This window comes from Lepisosteus oculatus, chromosome 29 (assembly GCF_040954835.1).
Source record: "Lepisosteus oculatus isolate fLepOcu1 chromosome 29, fLepOcu1.hap2, whole genome shotgun sequence".
Classification (NCBI taxonomy): domain Eukaryota; kingdom Metazoa; phylum Chordata; class Actinopteri; order Semionotiformes; family Lepisosteidae; genus Lepisosteus; species Lepisosteus oculatus.
In genome coordinates this window covers 4,687,303-4,706,312 of record NC_090724.1, presented here as the reverse complement: position 1 = coordinate 4,706,312, position 19,010 = coordinate 4,687,303, and the positions used below count along the sequence as shown (strand labels likewise).

The following is a 19,010-nucleotide window of genomic DNA, read 5'->3' as shown; positions in this document are numbered from 1 at the left end:
GTCTAGTCTGAAAGTCCGCTTCTAGCATTAAGAACACATTTTCCATTCACACTAGTAAGAGCAATTTTATTTAAAAGAGCTAAGATATGAAACCGTAAACCCAAAGGAATATAAACACACAAAAAAAAACACCAGACCCATCCATGTCTATCACACGGTTCGATTCATACTAAAGTTATTGCTACACTAGGTTTGACGGCATACTGGAGAACTAGGAGAGAGAGGGCTGAGGAAGACGGCAGTGCCACTTCTTGTTTTAATAATAATTGCTTACGCTTATATAGCGCTTTTTCTGGACACTCAAAACGCTTTACAGGTAATGGGGATCCCCTCCACCACCACCACCACCACCACCACCAATGTGCAGCCCCACCTTGATGAAGCAACAGCAGCCATAGTAACTAGTAAACTAGTTAATAATAGATTTGTTTCCCAAAAAAACAACAAGAAAACTAAATTCACCAATTAAAATAAAAGGGTCAACTTTTCAAATGCATGAAACAGAAACCATTGAACCAACTCATTTCTGTCCCTGCAAGTTAAAGGTGCGACATGTCTTTTTACATGTAAAGATTTAGAGCCATGCTTTAAACTTAAATCTCTTAAGGGGAGTGTTCTGATTTTGCCTGCACTCATTAAGACTTGTGTGGGGAAACAGGCAGTTTCTCCAACCCTGTCAACCTCTTGCAAGACCTCAAAACCTCCCACAGCCACACCAACAATAGCACAACAGCACAGACCGCAGGCCCCACTGGGTACTCCTCGTTCAAGTGAAGCAAGCGCCTTCCTGCCTGTAAATCTGCATTGCTCAGCAGGATGACTCTGACAAAGGCAACAAATGACATGGCATGTTAAGGATATCATGGTACATACAATATGTTATAGATCAGACAAAATGCTCACTGAAAGGTTACATGGAGAAGATTACTCCTTCTGCTTTAACATGGCAGCTATTTGCCACCTATAACTTTCTGCAGTTGCCTTTATGGAAAACTCTGAACATACATGCAGGTCAGCTTAGGCCTAACTAGATGGGATCAGCATGAAAACAGTGCTGACTATGTGCTTTCTTTCTGACCTCCTAAGAGACACCACCCCAGTACATTCATCCATCCAGCAAAAGCACCTGCTTTGGCATGTGTGTTGCATTACTATTACACTGACATAATATAGTCAGGGACTATACACCCACAATACATTAAAGATTCCAAACTTGCAGATCCCCAATTACTACGGCCAAGAAGGAAAAGCAATGTCAAGCATGGACATCACAAACTTGGAAGTTGTGCTTTTCAGACTTAAAGTACACAAGAAAAGTGTGACAAAAAACATTGTAGGGTTGCTTTTTTTTTTTTACAAGCGAAGACAATAATACAATGAAAAACAAGAAGTTAGGTACAAGAAAAGGGATAATTTTACATAGCAGCAGTAAAAAAACAAGATTGGGGAATTTAATTCTGGCTAATTTCCCCACACCTTCATTTACACATTACCCATTCGCTCAAGTTCAGACTGGCAGCAGAAACTTGCCAAACTGAAGCATTTACCCCATCTGACACTATCAACCAATTATCAATTTGATCACAAATCAATGGGACTCAATCTCATGGGCTCTGTGTAAATGCCAGCTTTAATCTGACAGCCTTAAGTGGTAAAAAAAAGCAAAGCAGATAAAACTGCCGACACAATATCAAAGAGTGCTATCAACAGTGATAGCCTGCACAAGTAACAGCATGTAAAAACAAAAACATTGACAGACATGTACACAATGTGACAACACCTGCTCCACCACTTGTCGCTCATACTGCATTGCTCGGTTTAGATGTTAACAATTGACATCTTAGCATCTAGGCTGTGAAGGATCCACATAACTATAAATGCCGACCCATCACGGCTCAGGCTTTAAAAACTCTGGTAACACTCAACCAACGACTGTATATTCCCTTTTTAAGCATTAGGCTTGCATTGGTTCTTCCAGTCCATTTCAGCTTAGACCCCTCTACCAGTTACACTAATTAGGGAATTGGTAGTTTTAAAGTCCTTCAGTGAAACAGAATGGGAAGGCATCAGTCTGAGGTGCAATGACAGATTATACTCATCAGAATCACATGACTTAATTGAATTATGAATATCACCTTACGGTTTGAGGCAAAAATCACGGAACTAAACAATTCCAGGAAGACTAAATGGTTAGCAAAAAGTCTATGGTGGTAAAGTACTACTGAGCCACACATTTTATTAGCATATTTAGGCCAATAGCTAATAACTTGAAAAGAGAATGCCAAAGTGCAAAGTAGATTTGTTCCACAACACTCACTATAGTGGCAAGCCATATTTTCCCAAAATAGCAAGCTTCTTCGCTTATTCCTAAAGAAAATCCAAATCCAGGGGACAAGACCACAAAAGGGGCAAAGTACATCATTAACAGCAGTAAGAAAACAAACACCACTCTTAAAAGCCTAGGGTGAACATACTCTAGGGTGTCTGGTGTTGGAGCTGAAATGAAACGTGTTGATAACAATCCCAGTTAGTCTCCCAGATTGCAAGGGGTGAAAGGCTTCGTATTCAGTTCAACATTTGATTGTAAATGGAAGGATGGATGAGAATGAGGGGGAGTTCATGCCAACGCCTCTCTGCTAAGAGCTGTCCATGGTGCTAGAATGGCCCTTCTTGTGGAGAGCTTGGGTATCACATTTTGTAATAAGTTTTACTCACAATATAATCCTAACCTCATTATTTAGGAAATGAGGCAACCTCAAGACCCTTATTAACAGCACAAGATGGTGACATCTCCATACTAATAACAGGTTTCATAACTGCCACTTTAAACTATAGTCTAGTTGTAAACTTAAAATACTACATTGCACAGACACTATATTAATCTTTCAACCCATAGAATAAAAGGCTGTTGAAACGGGAAATTGATTTGCCTTTACTCTGCACCAGTAAACTACACCAAACCAGTGTACTACTATGTTAAGCATGACAGCCAATAGTGTATTTTGAGCCATACACCAACTCACCTTTAGGTGTTGGATTTTTATTACACTGAACGCAACGACAACTCAAGAACAAAGATTCAGACTTAAATTTATAAGGTTACAACAAGAGTTTCTGAAGATACAACAGTCTGTGTGAGCCACAGCCCAACAAAGTACACAGAGTAGAGCAAAGGGTGATAATCTAATTCATGAAGGCTAAAAAGTGATATAGAACAGGGGAAGAAAATCAAACTGTTGAGCTTGACGTAGCTTTATAAGATGCTGTAAACAAACTCATGACATGTTTGCTCAATTTCCTGGATGAATTCCCATTAAAAACAGTAGGATGCAGTACACCTACTAAAGTGAAAGGTTTGTGATACTTAACGGGCAACTTTGATTCTCAATTAATTTTCCCTACAATTACAACTGAGAGTTGTCTAAGACCTACAACATTAATTATGATCAGGCACTCTGTAAAGAGTCAAAAACCTTAACGAGGGCTTGAACTGAGGGACAAGGTATGTAAGTGGCTGAAGCAGTCAAAGCTTAAACCCCAATTCCAAACCCACAGTTAAATCGCCCTTGAAGGTATAACTTAATGGATTTGTGTACTGCAATCTCAAAACGTCTCTAAAAGACATTTAATGAAGTCCAGTTTCAATTGTTCACCATCTTCCTCTAGGAACACATCAGGTGGGGGACCAGGTTCTACAGAACCTTTCTTCAGACACTATCTGTAAAAACCCAAAGATGTACCGGCATGCAAAAAGAACCAGCAGAAGATGATGTGCCTTCTGCCTTGTACAGGCATTCAGAGGAATGCAGTCCTCCAGTGAGGTGCTGAAGCTGTTTGAGAAATGAAAGAATGCAGACAAGCAACCAAAAATCAGAATAGAACAGATCCGTCAGTCTGCTTCAAAACAATGGGTAACAAAGTTAACCATTATTTTTGCCACAAAACATTCAAGGCTAAGCCAACAATGGGCCACCACACTTAATCTATTTATTCCAAGCCCAGTTAAATTAAATGCAACACATCAAAAAAAAAAAAAAAGACTCAACCTCAGTAACTAATCTGCTATGGCTAGCACAAGCGTTCATGCTACTCAAAGTAAAAAAAATGCACTGATAGATATAGGATGCCAACACGAAGGAGAGATCCCCAGTGTTTCTGTGCTGATACCACCACGCGGGGGTACCATTGGAGGGTCCATCAGAACAGGCAGCTTCAGAGGGATGTTGCGTCAGCCCTGACCCCTCCCCCCTCCTCTTATCCAAGGCTGGGCAGTGTGAGGGGAGAGAGCATAGGGAGCACAATGGGAAGCTCTTGCGACGAGTAAAATATACAAACGAACACTTAGTGTCCTTCCCAAGTCCTGGTAATCCGTCCTTCCGTTTTCCGTCTTTCGTCTTGTGGAGGTCAGAGTGCATGTAGATGTAAGTGTGGGTGTGGGTCATGCACTGGGAAAAAGGCTCTGCTTAAGTGTCTTCGTTCATGTCCTGGCTGTCTGTCCGAGCGATTTTCCGGGGGGGGGCGGGGCTCTCCCCCTCTCCTTGCTCCTGTTCCCGCTTCTTGGCCGCATTCTGTTGAAGACGGAGAGAGAAGAAAAAAAAAACTGAAACGTGAACCCACACAGGGCTGGGTGCTACTGCGATAAACTTCAGTGACAGGAGATCTGAAACCCAATACCTTGGGCAGGTTTAGGGTCAATTTCGAATCTCAGCCTACACGTGTAATAGATGCTGAACTGGAATGGAAAAAAAAGGAGCAGGATGGAGGGACACTGCCCTAACCGCCTCAACCACTTCTAGCAGTGTTTGGAGATGACTGTACATCACACATCTGTAGGTTTTCGTTCCAGTTTAACTTCTGAGCCAAATCAGCTTTTTACTGGCTTAACTTCAGCCATTAATCAATGTCTTCTAGGAGTGGGACCTCCCTGAAATAGATGCCATACAGTAGAATTGTAGCCATTGCAATATGTTAAAGCTTCACACAAAAACAAACTTGGCTACACTCACCTAATGGGAACACGTAGAAAGAACCAATTTGTCTCCTGCAACCAAAAACTATTTCTATGATATAGCAAGAATCAAATGGAAAGCAAAGTCAACTCCAAATTTTCAGAATGCATCACAATCCCCACATTAAGAAAGCGATTCTTACCTTCTTATCCCACTGTTGATGAAGGTAGCGCAGAAGAATATTCGTCTTCTCGGTGACAATGACTGAAAAACATTAAATCAATTATCAAATAAACCTTTATATAATGTCCCGCACAATGATTTTTAGAAATGCACTTCTAAAATAATAGACCACAAGCTATTTTTCCAAACAGGGAAAAAACACACATTTACGAAGGAAACTATCAGGTCTAAAACAAAGCATAGTTTTCTGACATTTATAGAAGCGTCATGAGTTTATTTCCATCAAATGAGATTTGGCGGAGTACAAAGCTGTAGAGGCAAATGTAAAGGGCTATTCCTGCAATCAGAAAGCTCCCTTCAACATTCAACCGCCACTCAGACTCAACATTTTTGCTTTACATGTAACTCCATTTGGATCTGTCCTCATTTCCTTCCATGGGGTACATATTTTACCATCCATCATGGATGATAATCCCCATCTATAAAAATGCTGCACTAAGCAAAGGTTATAAAAGAACTAAAAGTACAAAGAAACATTTACTAAGATCATTGCTATGTAGAATTTACACTCATGCCCCATCATTTACACATGATGTGCAACAAGAGAGAAAGCTCTGCTTTAGAACAGTGTGCAGGATTTCATGAACACTTCATGCAGAAAAAGCATCTGTAAGAATGATACATCATCAAAACCAGTTAACATACATTTAAGCTTTTTAGTTCTGACCAGCTGCTCAGCAAAGACAACCCTCTTTAGTACAATCCACTGTTAGTTCTGTATGATTCACAGAATCTCAAGGAAGGGATTAAGACTAGGGTTTCTGGTGTTTATTTTCAAGTAAAACCTCCCTTTAAACTAATCTGCATCAAATTTACAAATGCATGAATATTTAAAGCCAAATTCACTCAAACAGATTTCTTTAAACATGCATGATATTTGTCTACTAAATTTAAAAGTAAGGTGCAAAACAGAAGTTCAAAGACAGTGGAGGCTACTTGAAGTTACTGGAAAAAATTAAAGGCGAGAAAGATTTGGGAACAAGTAGTGAGTGCAAATTTATATTAAATTAATTTGTACATGAACATAATTAGTAAATTAAATTAATGTGTTAATTAACAGCATCATTCAGCTTTGTTCAAATTATTCTAAGACCTAATCATGACGTTCTGGAGGTCTTCATAACAGTGAGGGAAACAAAAAAACATTTCAAATGAGTACTAAATTGTGAAAGTCCTAATTCACCATCACTACTGTGTGACCTAATGTTGGGTTTATATTGTGCATCACATTTCTCAGTGGTGGGAGGGTGGAGAAAGACCGGCCGAGTTGACCCAGGGATTCATGAATGGGAGTGACACAGCAAACCCTGTGAAAGAGTCAGCTGGACCTGCACCTCCCCCCAGCAGAAATGCAAAATCAGCTCTTTCCATTTCTGCTCAGTACTACATTATGCTTCACACGGGAAGTGGACCTTCTCTTACTGGGTGTCCCAGCTCAATCCCAGAGTGAAATTCCAAAGACACTTACTCTGTTCAGAAGGATACTCGCGTGTGGGGAGGTACACAGATGGTCTCCTGTTCTGTAAAACAAAGCTCAATGAGGGAGGCTGGGAGAGAGCAGCTCTGCTAAGGTCACTAACCAGTGACATGAGCAGGCTCTTCCTGCCACTGTTGGCCCTAGAGAACATTTCACAGTGCTTAAACTAAGTGTGGATAAAGATAATACCCTTTGGAGGGAATAAAACAGTTCTGGGAACGTGAACTTGGTATAACAATGGACATATCACAGATCCCTCATTCTCTTCTAACTTTTTCATCCTCTCTCATTTCAGCAAGCATGCATTACAATACCAATCCCTTACTGCCAACACTACAATCGAATACTACAATCCAGAGCAGTATTTGATAAAACTGAATACTTAGGTTGATCATTTTGCATAAGGCTTTTTAATTTTATTTAAAAAAAAGACAGACCTAAGCTGCCTGCATTTTCATAAAAGTTGAAGTTATACTCCAGCTCAAATTTCTGGGCTTATACTATTTATAAAAATAAAGAAACAGTACTTTAACAATAGAGACAAAAATATTAAACCCAGCCATTAATAATACATTGAATTGAAGGTCTAAAAAAAAGTATAGCACAAACTACACATCTTCTACAGATAAGCAGGTCTTAGTCCTGTGAATCATTTTATTTAGAGATAAGTAGCAGATAATTTGGTAGCACATGCAGGGCTGTTTGAGACCCATTGCCTAAGACTTTAAAATGAGACATATGCACAGCTAATCACCAAACAAAGACATCCTAACTATTTGTGCAGAAAACGGTTAACAAACAAACAAAGGCTTGCAGATTAGACTTGGAAGATACTGCTAGCATGCCAGATAAAAAGAACTGGGCTGCAGAGTCTAAAGGTCAGATTCACATCTCATACCAGTATCCCTTGAAAGAATCATGGGATATCCAACATTTTCTTTTTATAGCACTTTTGCCGATACCATTTATCATCCTAGCAGCATGACAAACTCCATACAGCTATAGCGTGACTTGCCACCAGTTTTACAACAGGTAGCATAAATTTCACGAGAGCCAACTCACATCTGCAAAACATGAGAAGGCAGGAGCTCATCAAGGCCACGACTACCCATATCAGCAGAACGAGAAGACCAACATTCTCTCAATTAAAAAAAAAATGAAATAATCGGCCAGTTTTGATTACGTTTAATCTCTTGAACCCTACAATACCCCGCACCTGTAGCAGGCAATCAATACTCACCGACGCTTTGCACACTGAATCGGCATGAAACCTGCTGAAATTGCTCTTGTTGTAGACAGGAAGGCCTTTCAAGAAATCCGCCTGCAACACAATAGGCCAGTTGTCAGACAACATGGTTAAAAAAACTAGCCTGCGCACAGCTGCAGGAATATAATAATCTCTGTTATACTTCACAAGTCTACAGCATAGCATCTAGGAGTTCGACAGTTTTAATTATGTTGCATGCACACCTACTTACCTGTTCTGCCTACAGCTTTTGCTTAATCATAAAAAGTCAAACAGCACATGGCTGTGATGGTTAAAACAGTTTTTGAATGACACGTAAGAAGCAGAGCACTGTGCAATGCCAACTGGGTTCCAGAACAATTTCTTGTCCCTAAGGAAGATGCACATTCAAAGGTGGCGACATGGGAACTATTTCTGCAGTACTAGCTCTAGAAAACATTACTCTGCAGAACAAGTCATTAACTTAATAATAATAATAAACTTTATTTTATATAGCGCCTTTAAAGGTGGCTTCTCAAAGCGCTTTACAGGATGACAATAACAATAAATAAGAAGACTACAACAATAAATAAGAAGACTTAAGTTTTTTGTTCCATTTTTTAAAGCAAAATAAACACTGTTCCTTTAACAACCACAAACATTCAGACAATATGCAGGCTTGAAACACATTTTGTAGAACACTTTGTATGCAGACAGCAATTACTGTCATCTTCCTTCTGGTGAGGCACCAACTCCTTCTGGCTCAATTAGATTTTGATCAAAAAGCAGGTATAACTTGTATAAAGATGCAAGTTATGGTTTGTGCTCCCCCCCGCTGTACTCCTAACTGCAGAATCAGTTGTTTTTTAAGTGCTTTGGAGAACATACATATGTTCTGTTAACAAGCCTCGTGAGTGTTTTTAACCTCACGCTTCTAAAAATAAATACTCGGGGGGAAATGAAACAAACAGATCCCCTTCAATACGAGGGCAAAGCGTGTGCTCTTCTAGATCCTAAAAGGATGCGTACTAGTAGCAGATTAAAAGCGCGCAAAGGAAATAAATGGTTAAAAATGATCAAACTAGAATTCTAGAACAATTTATCTCTTTACATTGCCACCAACAAATGAACACAACCACTCTCCTGCACTAAGATCACCAATCAGAAAGCCCTGATGGGCTGTGCCATGAGTGATATCACACACACACACGAGAGCAGGAAACCCCAGTCCTCAAGGGCTTGAAGCCTGGAGGTGCTCCCATTAGCGACTGATAAGGGCCCCGAACAGGCGAGGACTCTCCGGGTTACGTGGTCCGTCGCGGATGCAGACAAAACATGTCATCGGTACTGCAATTACTGCCCGTGGCCCTTGTAACAATCTATGATGACAACAGTGATTTTAAAACACCTCAACTTGGGAGGAACGTTCTCTCTCCCCCCGAGGCTCCCCAAATCTGTGTAAAATGCACCGCCCTAATTCAGCTAGCTCTGGTGAACAGAATTGGAGGTGGTTGCTAGATAATGCATGCCTGGGTGTGGACTCCAGACAAAAAGACATTCTCGCCGGGGGTAAGGGTACAGTCGCCCCAGCGTCTGGGGAAACAGGGCGTACACACGCTTAAGAGCAGAAACCCATTTACACGTATTCCACTTGCAGTTTAAAATAACCCAAATAACCCGTCCTTATCCTGTCGGACAGCAGGATATATGCTCTGCCCAGGAAGCAGGCTCTACGGTGACACAGCCGGCGTTACACAGCAGACGTTCACGGAAAGACTAGCCGACAGAATCCTACTTAAACACGGAACTCAAAAAAAAAAAGTGAAAAGCGACGTAGCTGGGTGTTGATGCGAGAGCGGGTGTTTTGTGTTACTGGGCGAAAGGCGAGCGGTTTAACGGTCTAAAAATCCGAGACAAATATGATGGCGCTTCGTCGGAGCTCGGCCGTTGTCTCGACTTCAGCCGGAGGCTCCCTGGGAAGATTTTCTGCAGCGACGGTTGTTTTACACCCTTTAGTCGACTACAAAGAACACAATATAAAACCACATTTTAAAACACACCGTCTTAAAAGACAGACGCGCGCGAACGTCACCCTGCAGCCATGCCCTCACCACCCCACGACAAGAAAGAGAAGTCAAGTTACACCATACCTTGTCCATGCCTCTCGAATTTAAGTCCTCAAATCCAAATTATCAAAAGAAAACGTCGGATTGTGTATATATAGAGCACAATACAGCACAATATACACGGTTACCGAAATACAATCATATCCTCCACGACACACTCCTCTAGCTGCCTCGACCCTGCTTCCAGGCTCCTGCCGTCAGTACCGATATTATGAACTTTTAAGGTTATACTACAATAATACTGAAACAGAGTTGAAAAATATATGCACAAGATCTCTTTTTCAGTTGAAACCCACCATCTTTACTTCGGCACAACCAACAAGCAAGCCCCGAAAACACACATCCTAACCTGTTAGATCTTGTTACGCCTCTGGACGGCTCTCATTGGATACGAAGCACAGCCCTATTCTCAGAGAGCCTCTCAAGACCTTGTGCTGCGTGTCGATCAACAGTGCCCTTTTCTATTGGACAGTTCTACCTGTCTATCATTTCCAGACCCACCCGAACGGCGCGGTAGGTTGAGGCGTTCGCTTAGTCACGTGCGTAGCCAAATAGTGCCTGAGAGGTGAGCTGCTGGGAGTCTCCCTTCGCGGGGGAGCTTGGGAGTTGTAGTGCACGTTTCAGTTTAATTTTATATGTTTATGACGCGTTAAACTCGAAACAGTTCTCTTCTAGATTGAAGGATTTTAAATTACTTTATTTTTGCGTCTTGAAACGCATGGTCTCGCTACAGAAACCCGTCCTTAGAAAAATATTACATATACAAAAATAGAGAATACCGATATAAAAAACTATTAATATATTCATCAGTACTTTAATCTATAGGTGACTGCTTCATACCCTCTCTCACTCTGGTGTATGAAATATAAGAGACTTATTTTTTAGTGTGTATGTCATTCATGCCTGTGTCTGGATTTATAGTGGTCACCTAATAAGCGCCGTGTAGACAAGGGGGCAGAGCCCCTCTCCAGCAGTATTCGTAGGTGGCCATTAAAATCAGTTTCTAAAGACTAATAAATCCACAGGACAGCAAACCTGAACCAGATACGTTTAATGAAGCCCCATATCTCATGACATCAAGTCTTCTGTAAAGTTCTGCAAGGATTCTGCTGATTTATAACAGTTCTCTCAACATACAGAGCAGTGCTTCTCAGTCAAGTCCCGGGGGAGCACCGTGTCCGCTATTCATATCATTTATTATTCCCCAAAACTCTTGGAAGCCTGTACCAGATCTGCTAAATTAAAATATATATATATATTTTTTTCTCATATCTTCAACATAAATAACTTTATGCAGCCTCTACTGAGCTTACATAGTAATATTTTGCTTTTTTATTTCAAATAAAATGTTCTTGATAGGTGATCAATTTATGATGAAGAGACACAGATGGAGCTGTCAATGTATCAGAAACCCCACAATGACTGTTCATCTTATTTCCCTTCTGCTGAAGTCTGCCGGGTTGCAGTTGAGCTAACACTTCTGAACGGGGGGAGTTCTGCAAAATAGGAAAAGGCATGGAGTTGATACCATTTGCAAACCCCATAAAACTTTCTAAAAGCATCCCTAAAACTGAAGATTGAAAACATTTCTGCTCAAGCGTTATTTCACTAGAGCAACAACAAAACACATAATCTTTTGCAAAGTATTCTACGTGCAAAACAAATTCCTGAGAATACAGACAATAAGGTATTATCGTATCGCACTGTAAAATGGATTAATACCAAATGAGGATTATTTTATTTAAGTCAAGATACACTTCACATACCTCTGGCTCTGTTCTGACGTGTATAACTGGATATATTGAGCAGCTTGATGACTGCATGGGTGTGCTATGCTTTTCGAGTTGCTGTCTGTATGATAATGAATATTTAAAGCCTTCATTCAGCCCAGACATTCAGGCGGCTGGAGAAGGTTGGAGGGAATGGCTATAAACACAGCTCCATTAGCGCTGATGGCTTCGTGACTCCGTTATTCTACATTACACTGTTAGCAGCAGCCGCATTGAAGTCTGGTGCCACTGGATCCCAATCTGCTGCACTTAATGGGCAGCCAACACCTCCCATTTTGATAGCAGAAGAGTGGTACCTTCTGGACAAGGGTTTCCAATCCTGGGTCCTGGACAATCTCATACCTGTGGGTTTTCATTTCAGTCGGTTACCCAGCTGAGGCCTTATTTGAACGAAGAACTTGCTCAATGGGAATATCGGCCAGTTTTTAGTTCTATCCCAAAATTGGAGGATTTTTACAAATGTTATAAAAGGCATCCTCCAACAGATTTAAGTCAATTAAGGATTCAGTTGTGTAACTGAGAGCTTAGCTGGAAAACCCGGATGTTGTGTGAGCCTCCAGGGCCAGGATTGGGAAGGAGTGTTTGGGAATGGCTGATTTTGACAGGGCTTAAAGCCCTGCACTGTAAATTTAAGTTTTGGATACGTGCTCAGATAGGTGTGACAGGCAACTATATCCATAATGATATACTTGCATTTTTTATGCATGATTTGTCATGTCTTACTGCCTCCTCTCAAAGCCATCACTGGGTCAAGATCATGGATCAAGATCAAAGGTAGCACTCAAAGTACTAATGTACTTTTTGGACACTGCATTAATATACTGTATACTGTGGTACTTTCAATCTGTATATACCTCTGCGTATTTTGCACATATTTTATTGTTTTACAGTGACTATTAGCATATATTGCACACACCTAACTCTATTTATTTTATGTTGTATTGGTGTACTTATTTTAATTTTTAGTCTATTCTGATGTCTGTTTTTGCTTGTCTTTTTTATATATCTATCTATCTCAATATAGATATCCAATATCCCTGCCTCACTTTACTTCCTACGAATCTCTCTTTCTCTTCCTGTTTTGAATATGTTGTTGTTCATAATAAAGGTTTTAAAATTAAATATGGGTCATTCACAAAATGATTTTGGGAAAGCACACATGCTACACACACACCACCAGTGATGAATCAGCATTGGTCACTGTTCAGATTTCCTGCCGTTTGTATGAATTCTGGCCAATAAAATCTTTCCATTGTCAAATTGCAGCCAATTCTGAAGGCAGTGAATTCAACTGAACTCCGGAACTGTTTTGCAAAATGAGTCCTTGCTTTGCTCAATGTAAGATTTATCTGTCCCTGGGCTGTGAAAATCATTCTTGCTTTACCAGGAATATTTCAACAAGCTGGAAAGGGAGATTCAGAGGGATACAAATTCGGTTACCAGCCTTCTTACAGGGCAGCTGAAGAAAGTGTCTGGGTCTGCTCCAGCACTAGAGCAGTGCAGACCTTCAGCAGGATGCTGAAACAACAGAGCCGTTAATCAAGCATGCAATTAAGGCCTGGAAGAAGGATATCACTGCTTTCTGTCACTGCAGTACCCACATTAACTTCATTATGTGGTATCTCATTTATTAAGAATGCAGACATTATTGCCAGCAATATTAAGATCTCTTAATAAAGGAAAAGTACAATCTCATTCCAAAGGCCGAGAAATTCAGTGAGAGAGACTGCAACTATTTGTTTTAAAGGATGTGAAGCTAAAGAGACAAACAGAGCACATCTCACTTCCTAGGTAATGCCAGTACTTTGTACATAAGGTTTTTTTTGTCGACAGCCATTAAGAAAATCATTAAGTATTTATCTATGCCACACTTGTATCAACTAACCTTTTCTTCAGAAATTCAATGAGCACGTGCAAAACGCAACTCTTCATGTTGACCCTCCATTCTCATTCTTCAATTCTTTTTTTTGCCACCAGGTGGCAAAGTGTGACTTTTGCTTCCCTCAGGCCTGTAAAGAGCCCAGGACCAAGAGCTGCAAGTCAGCAGCACTAGTCACTCACCTCTAGAGCTGCCCCACTGTTTTCAATCTGAATAGAAAGTGAAATCCATGGTTAAAATATCTTACTAAATATTGTTCAGCTACAAAATATTACTTCTTACCTTTATTTCTTTGGTCCTCGTATGTTTCTCTACTGTGCCTTTCAGAACATGCAGAGATGTCTGCCAGAGTTCATTTCAGCCTATGGATGTCCAAACCCAAGAACATGTTTTCTGTAAACATCAGGGCTTCCTGAACATGGGTTTTGAGGCTTACGTTTTTTTTCTCCAAAATCACTGCACATCACCTTTTCAAACTGCCACCTTCCAGCATTTGAGAAAAGGCTCAGGGAAGAACAAATACTTCTGACAAAACCATAATTATCTGTTTTTCCAGATGGGATTGTGGCTACTGAAATCAGCAGCCTCAGTGACCCACACAGTCCTCCTGGCTCTTCTCCAGGGATACTGATGTACACATTCTTCAGTGGGAAATGTTGAAGAAAATGAGCCTATTGGGTAAATCATACCCAATAACTGTCCTGCAACACAAATAGTAACCCTCATTTGGTGTCCCTGAGTATCTGTTACACGAACATCAAATATAGAAGAGTGAAATTGCATCTTGTGTATTCCTATAAGGGAATCAATTTATAAAAATCAATCATTACAATGCCACTGTTAGAAATCCCAGATTAGAGGTTTAGGGAGACTTGATCAGAGTTTTACACTGGATTACTGGTGCAGGGCAACATCCAGCATATTGAAACTACACCTCACAGTACTCAATCATGGATGATAATCAGTTCTAATAATGACATTGTTCTGCTCTCATAGTCCCAGGGTAATCAATATGCCTATCACAGCACTCCAAAGACATTACATAATTAAGTAAAATTTACTGGCACATTCTCACTACACTTTTAAAAACAAAATAAAGCTATTCAGACAAAAAATATTCCTCACCAGTTTGTATTTTTAGAGATTTAAAGAACACCAGTAAAAGGTATAGTAGTCATACAGTAGGTTACATAAAACTGCTTTATTAGTTGAGGAGAAAAAACAAAAGCCCGTAACGACACATCTTCATTGGAACATCAGCACCTTTTATTCCGTTCATCCACTAATGAATTCAGAGAAGTCCGGTGAAGAAAAAGCATTCTTAGATGTGAGCACATAAAACCGGGCACGACAGCGAGCTTTTAAATAGACCAGATTGTTTGTTTGTAGACATGCTGCCCAGGCCAGACAGGCAATCGAGGAGACCAGCACGCTGGGAGACGTGGAATGAGCTGCAAAGCACGCTGGGAGTTGGCTGCAGGATGCTCGGCCAAGCACACGCATTTCGGCCCAGCGCCAGGGGCGATGAGCCCTGGGTTACAGCCATAACTCAAACGTCCGCCTTGGGACGCCCCGGGCCCAGACTTCAGTGCGTCAGCGACTTCCTCCCCTTGAGCATGCGCCGCAGGATCACCTCGATCCCGCCTCGCGAGCTGATCCTCTTGATCCACCCGTGGGTGCGCTTCCTCTTGATGTTGTTGGGCTGGTACTCCAGGCCGCGCTTGCGGGTGCGGACCTGCTGGTGCCAGGGCAGCCCCTGCAGGGGCCCCGGGGCGCCCGTCCGTCTCGGCAGCCCGCCGGGCAGGGCCGGGTGGTCCGCGGCCGCGTGGGACAGGACCCAGCTGCTGGCCGGACGGAGGTAGGAGGGACCGCACACAGGACCCTGCTTCAGGAGAGCCCTGGGAAAGAAACAGCTGTTAAAGGACTCTGAATACACTTACAGGTAAACGCAAACACTCGGTACATTGACAGCAAGGGCAAATAACATCCCAGCATGCTTCCGGTCATGTAGGACAGGCCTGGTTACCTGTAGTAAATACTAGCGTTTTTCTTTTTTCAGAAGCAGGCTGGTTTATTTGTTCCAAAAACAAAACCCGTCTAGATTTATACGTACTGCAATTAAAAAAAAAGTACTGTAAGACAAAAAGTGCTTTTTTTTCCCTGTACTCCAGTGTTTCTTGTCTCGTTCCTAAAAAGGTTTAGGCTTGTAAGACACTGACTGACTGGTCCTTTACACCACTGGACTCGGAAACTCGGAAGCATGACTGCAAGAGCAGATCTCCGGGACTTCTGAAAGAGGGGCGAGTATTCAGCAGGAGCTTCACTGACCAAGACAGCTCAGCCGGCTGATGTTGCACAAGCAACAGCAACAGCGTCTAACTTCCACGGGGTTGGTATGGCACTCGGAGGGAAAGGCATCACCAGCCAAGCACACCAGTGGGTGGGCGCACACACACTCCAGGAGTGTGACATCCGTGGAATAATTCAAAGTGCAAGGTGAAACAGGAGAACCCCTGCAGAGCAATGGATTGCAGATCTAACCAGGGCACACGGTCAGCTTCATCAAACACAGTCTGCTGAGAATACCACACAGCTGGGCTTCAGTGCACAAACCAGTACTCACACCTGGCGGTGCATGTTTCCGAGTCCAGTGGTGTAAAGAACACAGGCAAGGAACCAGGCAAAGGGGAAATGGGATATGGTCAGATTAATCATCTTTCCCCACTATATGCATCTGCCTCAAATTCCTACACAGTCAGTGTCTTACAAGCCTAAACCTTTTTAGGAAAGAGACAAGAAACACTGGAGTACAGGAATAAAAACCATTTTTTGTCTTACAGTACATTTTTTTTAAATTGCAGTACGTATAAATCTAGACGGGTTTTGTTTTTGGATCAAATAAACCAGCCTGCTTCTGAAAAAAAAAAAGAAAAACGCTAGAGAAAATTAAAAGTGTCTACATAAAATCAAACACTAGCAATACTCAGCTGCCTGTAACGTTGGGGTTGTAAGAAACTCAGGTGGTTTGAATCCGTGCTTACTATCTCCCGACACAAATCCAGGTAGCCTACATACCATATGACCCCATGCTAACGTGCCTACTGTCCGTTCTGCAACAGTTGCAGAAAATATAATTTCATACGTTCCTGCGTCTATTTAGAGTAGGAATAGTTTACCTGGACAAGTTAATCCTAATTCCGCTGAACAGCAACGAAGTCGATCTACAGAAATTCATTGCAGGCTTTATCAGACCACTTTCTGCTACACCGCCTGGCCAATGTCACTTAACTCCGAAAACATGCCAGCAAGTGCAGCTGCTATTGGCGAAGGCAACTCTTCCAATCCACATATATGTTATAGGCACCCGGTGGATTGTGGGAGCTGTAGTTCTGTTGCCCAATTTTCAACCTAACAGTTCTAAGGGTAATGACAATTAGTTTAATTGCAATTAAACGATCCGATTTAGATTGAATACAGAATACTCACCGTAAACGTTTTAACTCCTATTGTATAATAATCATGAAGTCCAGGCGATGTCAAAACGTTTTACATTTGTAGGACCAATTCCTTTTTGCGTTGTCTGTAAAAACAGAAATAATTTAAAAAGTTTGCATTAAACGATTTTCATTGTTATATACTGCTCTAAGATTTATGCAGAATACGAAAAACTAAATCCTACAGGACACGGCCGGGTAATGATCGATACTTCTTTAACACGAGCGCAAAGTGAAAGATGTAACCGTCCAATGGGTGATTCGCTTTTCTTTGCAGCCGACTGAATGATAGTACACTACTTGATAACTTGGACATCACTACAATTCTCAAGAGTGAACTTGAGACTGCAGCTGACCCCATTGACGTACTATAAAACGTCCCCGACGAGCTCGTACAGATGAAATGTTTGTACGGCCCTGGCATGTGCATATCACCTGTCGAACTGCTGAAAATTGGCGGTGTCGGGCCTCCAGTACACATTTTATATAGGAACAAGTAATAGGTTTATTCCATGCTGAAAAGAGAAGAGAGAAAACACAACGTTTCGGCTGTGAAGCCTTCTTCAAGTGAGTCTTCTGAAGAAGGCTTCACAGCCGAAACGTTGTGTTTCCTCTCTTCTCTTTTCAGCATGGAATAAACCTCTTACTTGTACCTTTGCAGACTACGCATGCTGACGCAGCTACCCACCTGAACGTGTTATATACTTTGTTTCAAGGGTTTTCCTGACCCGACCAGCTACAAACCTTGAAGACAGCAAGGTTGAATAATAATAATACCCTGAGGGTCAACAACGCACCAAGATAGTCTGAATGCCAGCTCTTGGAATTGGTGGAGCAAATCGATGTTGACATTCTTCATCCCTCAGACCGCGGAAGAAATCAAACTTAAAAATCTACGTCCTACATCCTCAGTGTATTTTGTGGTTATATTTTGGTTACTACTAGCATTATGACAACCTATCATGCATAGTCTGCTGGGATACAGGATTTGCTTAAAACATTTTATGGAATGTATGTATTAATTCATTTTTTTGCTTTTAATGAAAGAATGTGTAAGTTTTCCTTTGACCTAAAGAAATCTGAACCCTCCCTCTGCCTACGTGAGGAGTTTTGTTTAGTAATAAACTACCATACAGAATTCTTCTACCCCGGTGGGTATTGAAAGCGCCTGTACCACCTTGGAAACAGTTGCTTAGCAACAGAAGCAGCGCAGAAGATGAGACGGACAGAAAAGGCGTCTCTAAGATGCGGTGATGTGGGAGCCATTTTTTTATTCTGTCAAAGATTCATGCATGTGATTTCATAAAAAAAAGTCTCGGAGGTTTTCTTAAGCCTTCTGTGCAACTAGGTCGAATTTATCAAACACTTCATAAATGCTGAACAGGGGGCGTTTCCTTGTAGCAATAACGTTGAATTATTTCCTGCATTTCGGGTTTTAATGTAATAATATAATATGAATGTCCCTCATACTTATTCTTTCAAACATAATGGCTTTGCTAATGGGTGATACGGCAGATAGCGCTGATGCTCTTTGGGTCCTGGGTTTGATTCTCGGCTAGAGAACGTTCGGTGTGGAGTGTGCATGTTCTCTCTTGGTGCTCTAAATCGTCCCTGTGTGTGTGCCGTGAGCCGGACGGGTGTCCTGTCCCTGCTGTAGTGCCAGTCGAAGCGCCATGCTTCCGGGTAGACTCCGGGGTTACTGCGACCCCTACCGGCAACGAGATGTTAAACAAAAGGGGGGGTTCCTAAGGGAAACATTCTATAAATGAAAAGCTAAAAACAACCAAATAACCCCGCCCTAGAACACAACTGTCGCGAAATAAAAAA

At 41.5% G+C, this 19,010-nt stretch overlaps 2 protein-coding genes across 3 annotated transcripts; both read right to left on the bottom strand.

Annotated features, from left to right (window-relative positions):
- Window positions 1-834: 834 nt before the first annotated feature.
- On the bottom strand, window positions 835-10,409 carry dda1 (DET1 and DDB1 associated 1). 2 transcript variants are annotated; one of them, XM_015365575.2, is made up of 5 exons: window positions 10,317-10,409; window positions 7,910-7,990; window positions 6,661-6,712; window positions 5,152-5,213; window positions 835-4,568 (listed from the first exon to the last, which is right to left on the bottom strand). In XM_015365575.2, the coding sequence occupies exons 1-5, from the start codon at window positions 10,317-10,319 to the stop codon at window positions 4,464-4,466; spliced, it is 303 nt and encodes a 100-aa protein (XP_015221061.1). In that variant the 5' UTR covers window positions 10,320-10,409; the 3' UTR covers window positions 835-4,463. The 2 variants fall into 2 exon arrangements, with proteins under 2 accessions (XP_015221061.1, XP_006639882.1); XM_006639819.3 differs by having other exon boundaries at window positions 10,045-10,371.
- A 4,461-nt stretch (window positions 10,410-14,870) lies between these two features.
- mrpl34 (mitochondrial ribosomal protein L34) lies at window positions 14,871-16,996 on the bottom strand. The gene is made up of 2 exons (XM_015365358.2): window positions 16,866-16,996; window positions 14,871-15,587 (listed from the first exon to the last, which is right to left on the bottom strand). Exons 1-2 carry the CDS (start codon window positions 16,922-16,924, stop codon window positions 15,275-15,277), a joined length of 372 nt encoding a protein of 123 aa, XP_015220844.2. The 5' UTR covers window positions 16,925-16,996; the 3' UTR covers window positions 14,871-15,274.
- Window positions 16,997-19,010: the final 2,014 nt, after the last annotated feature.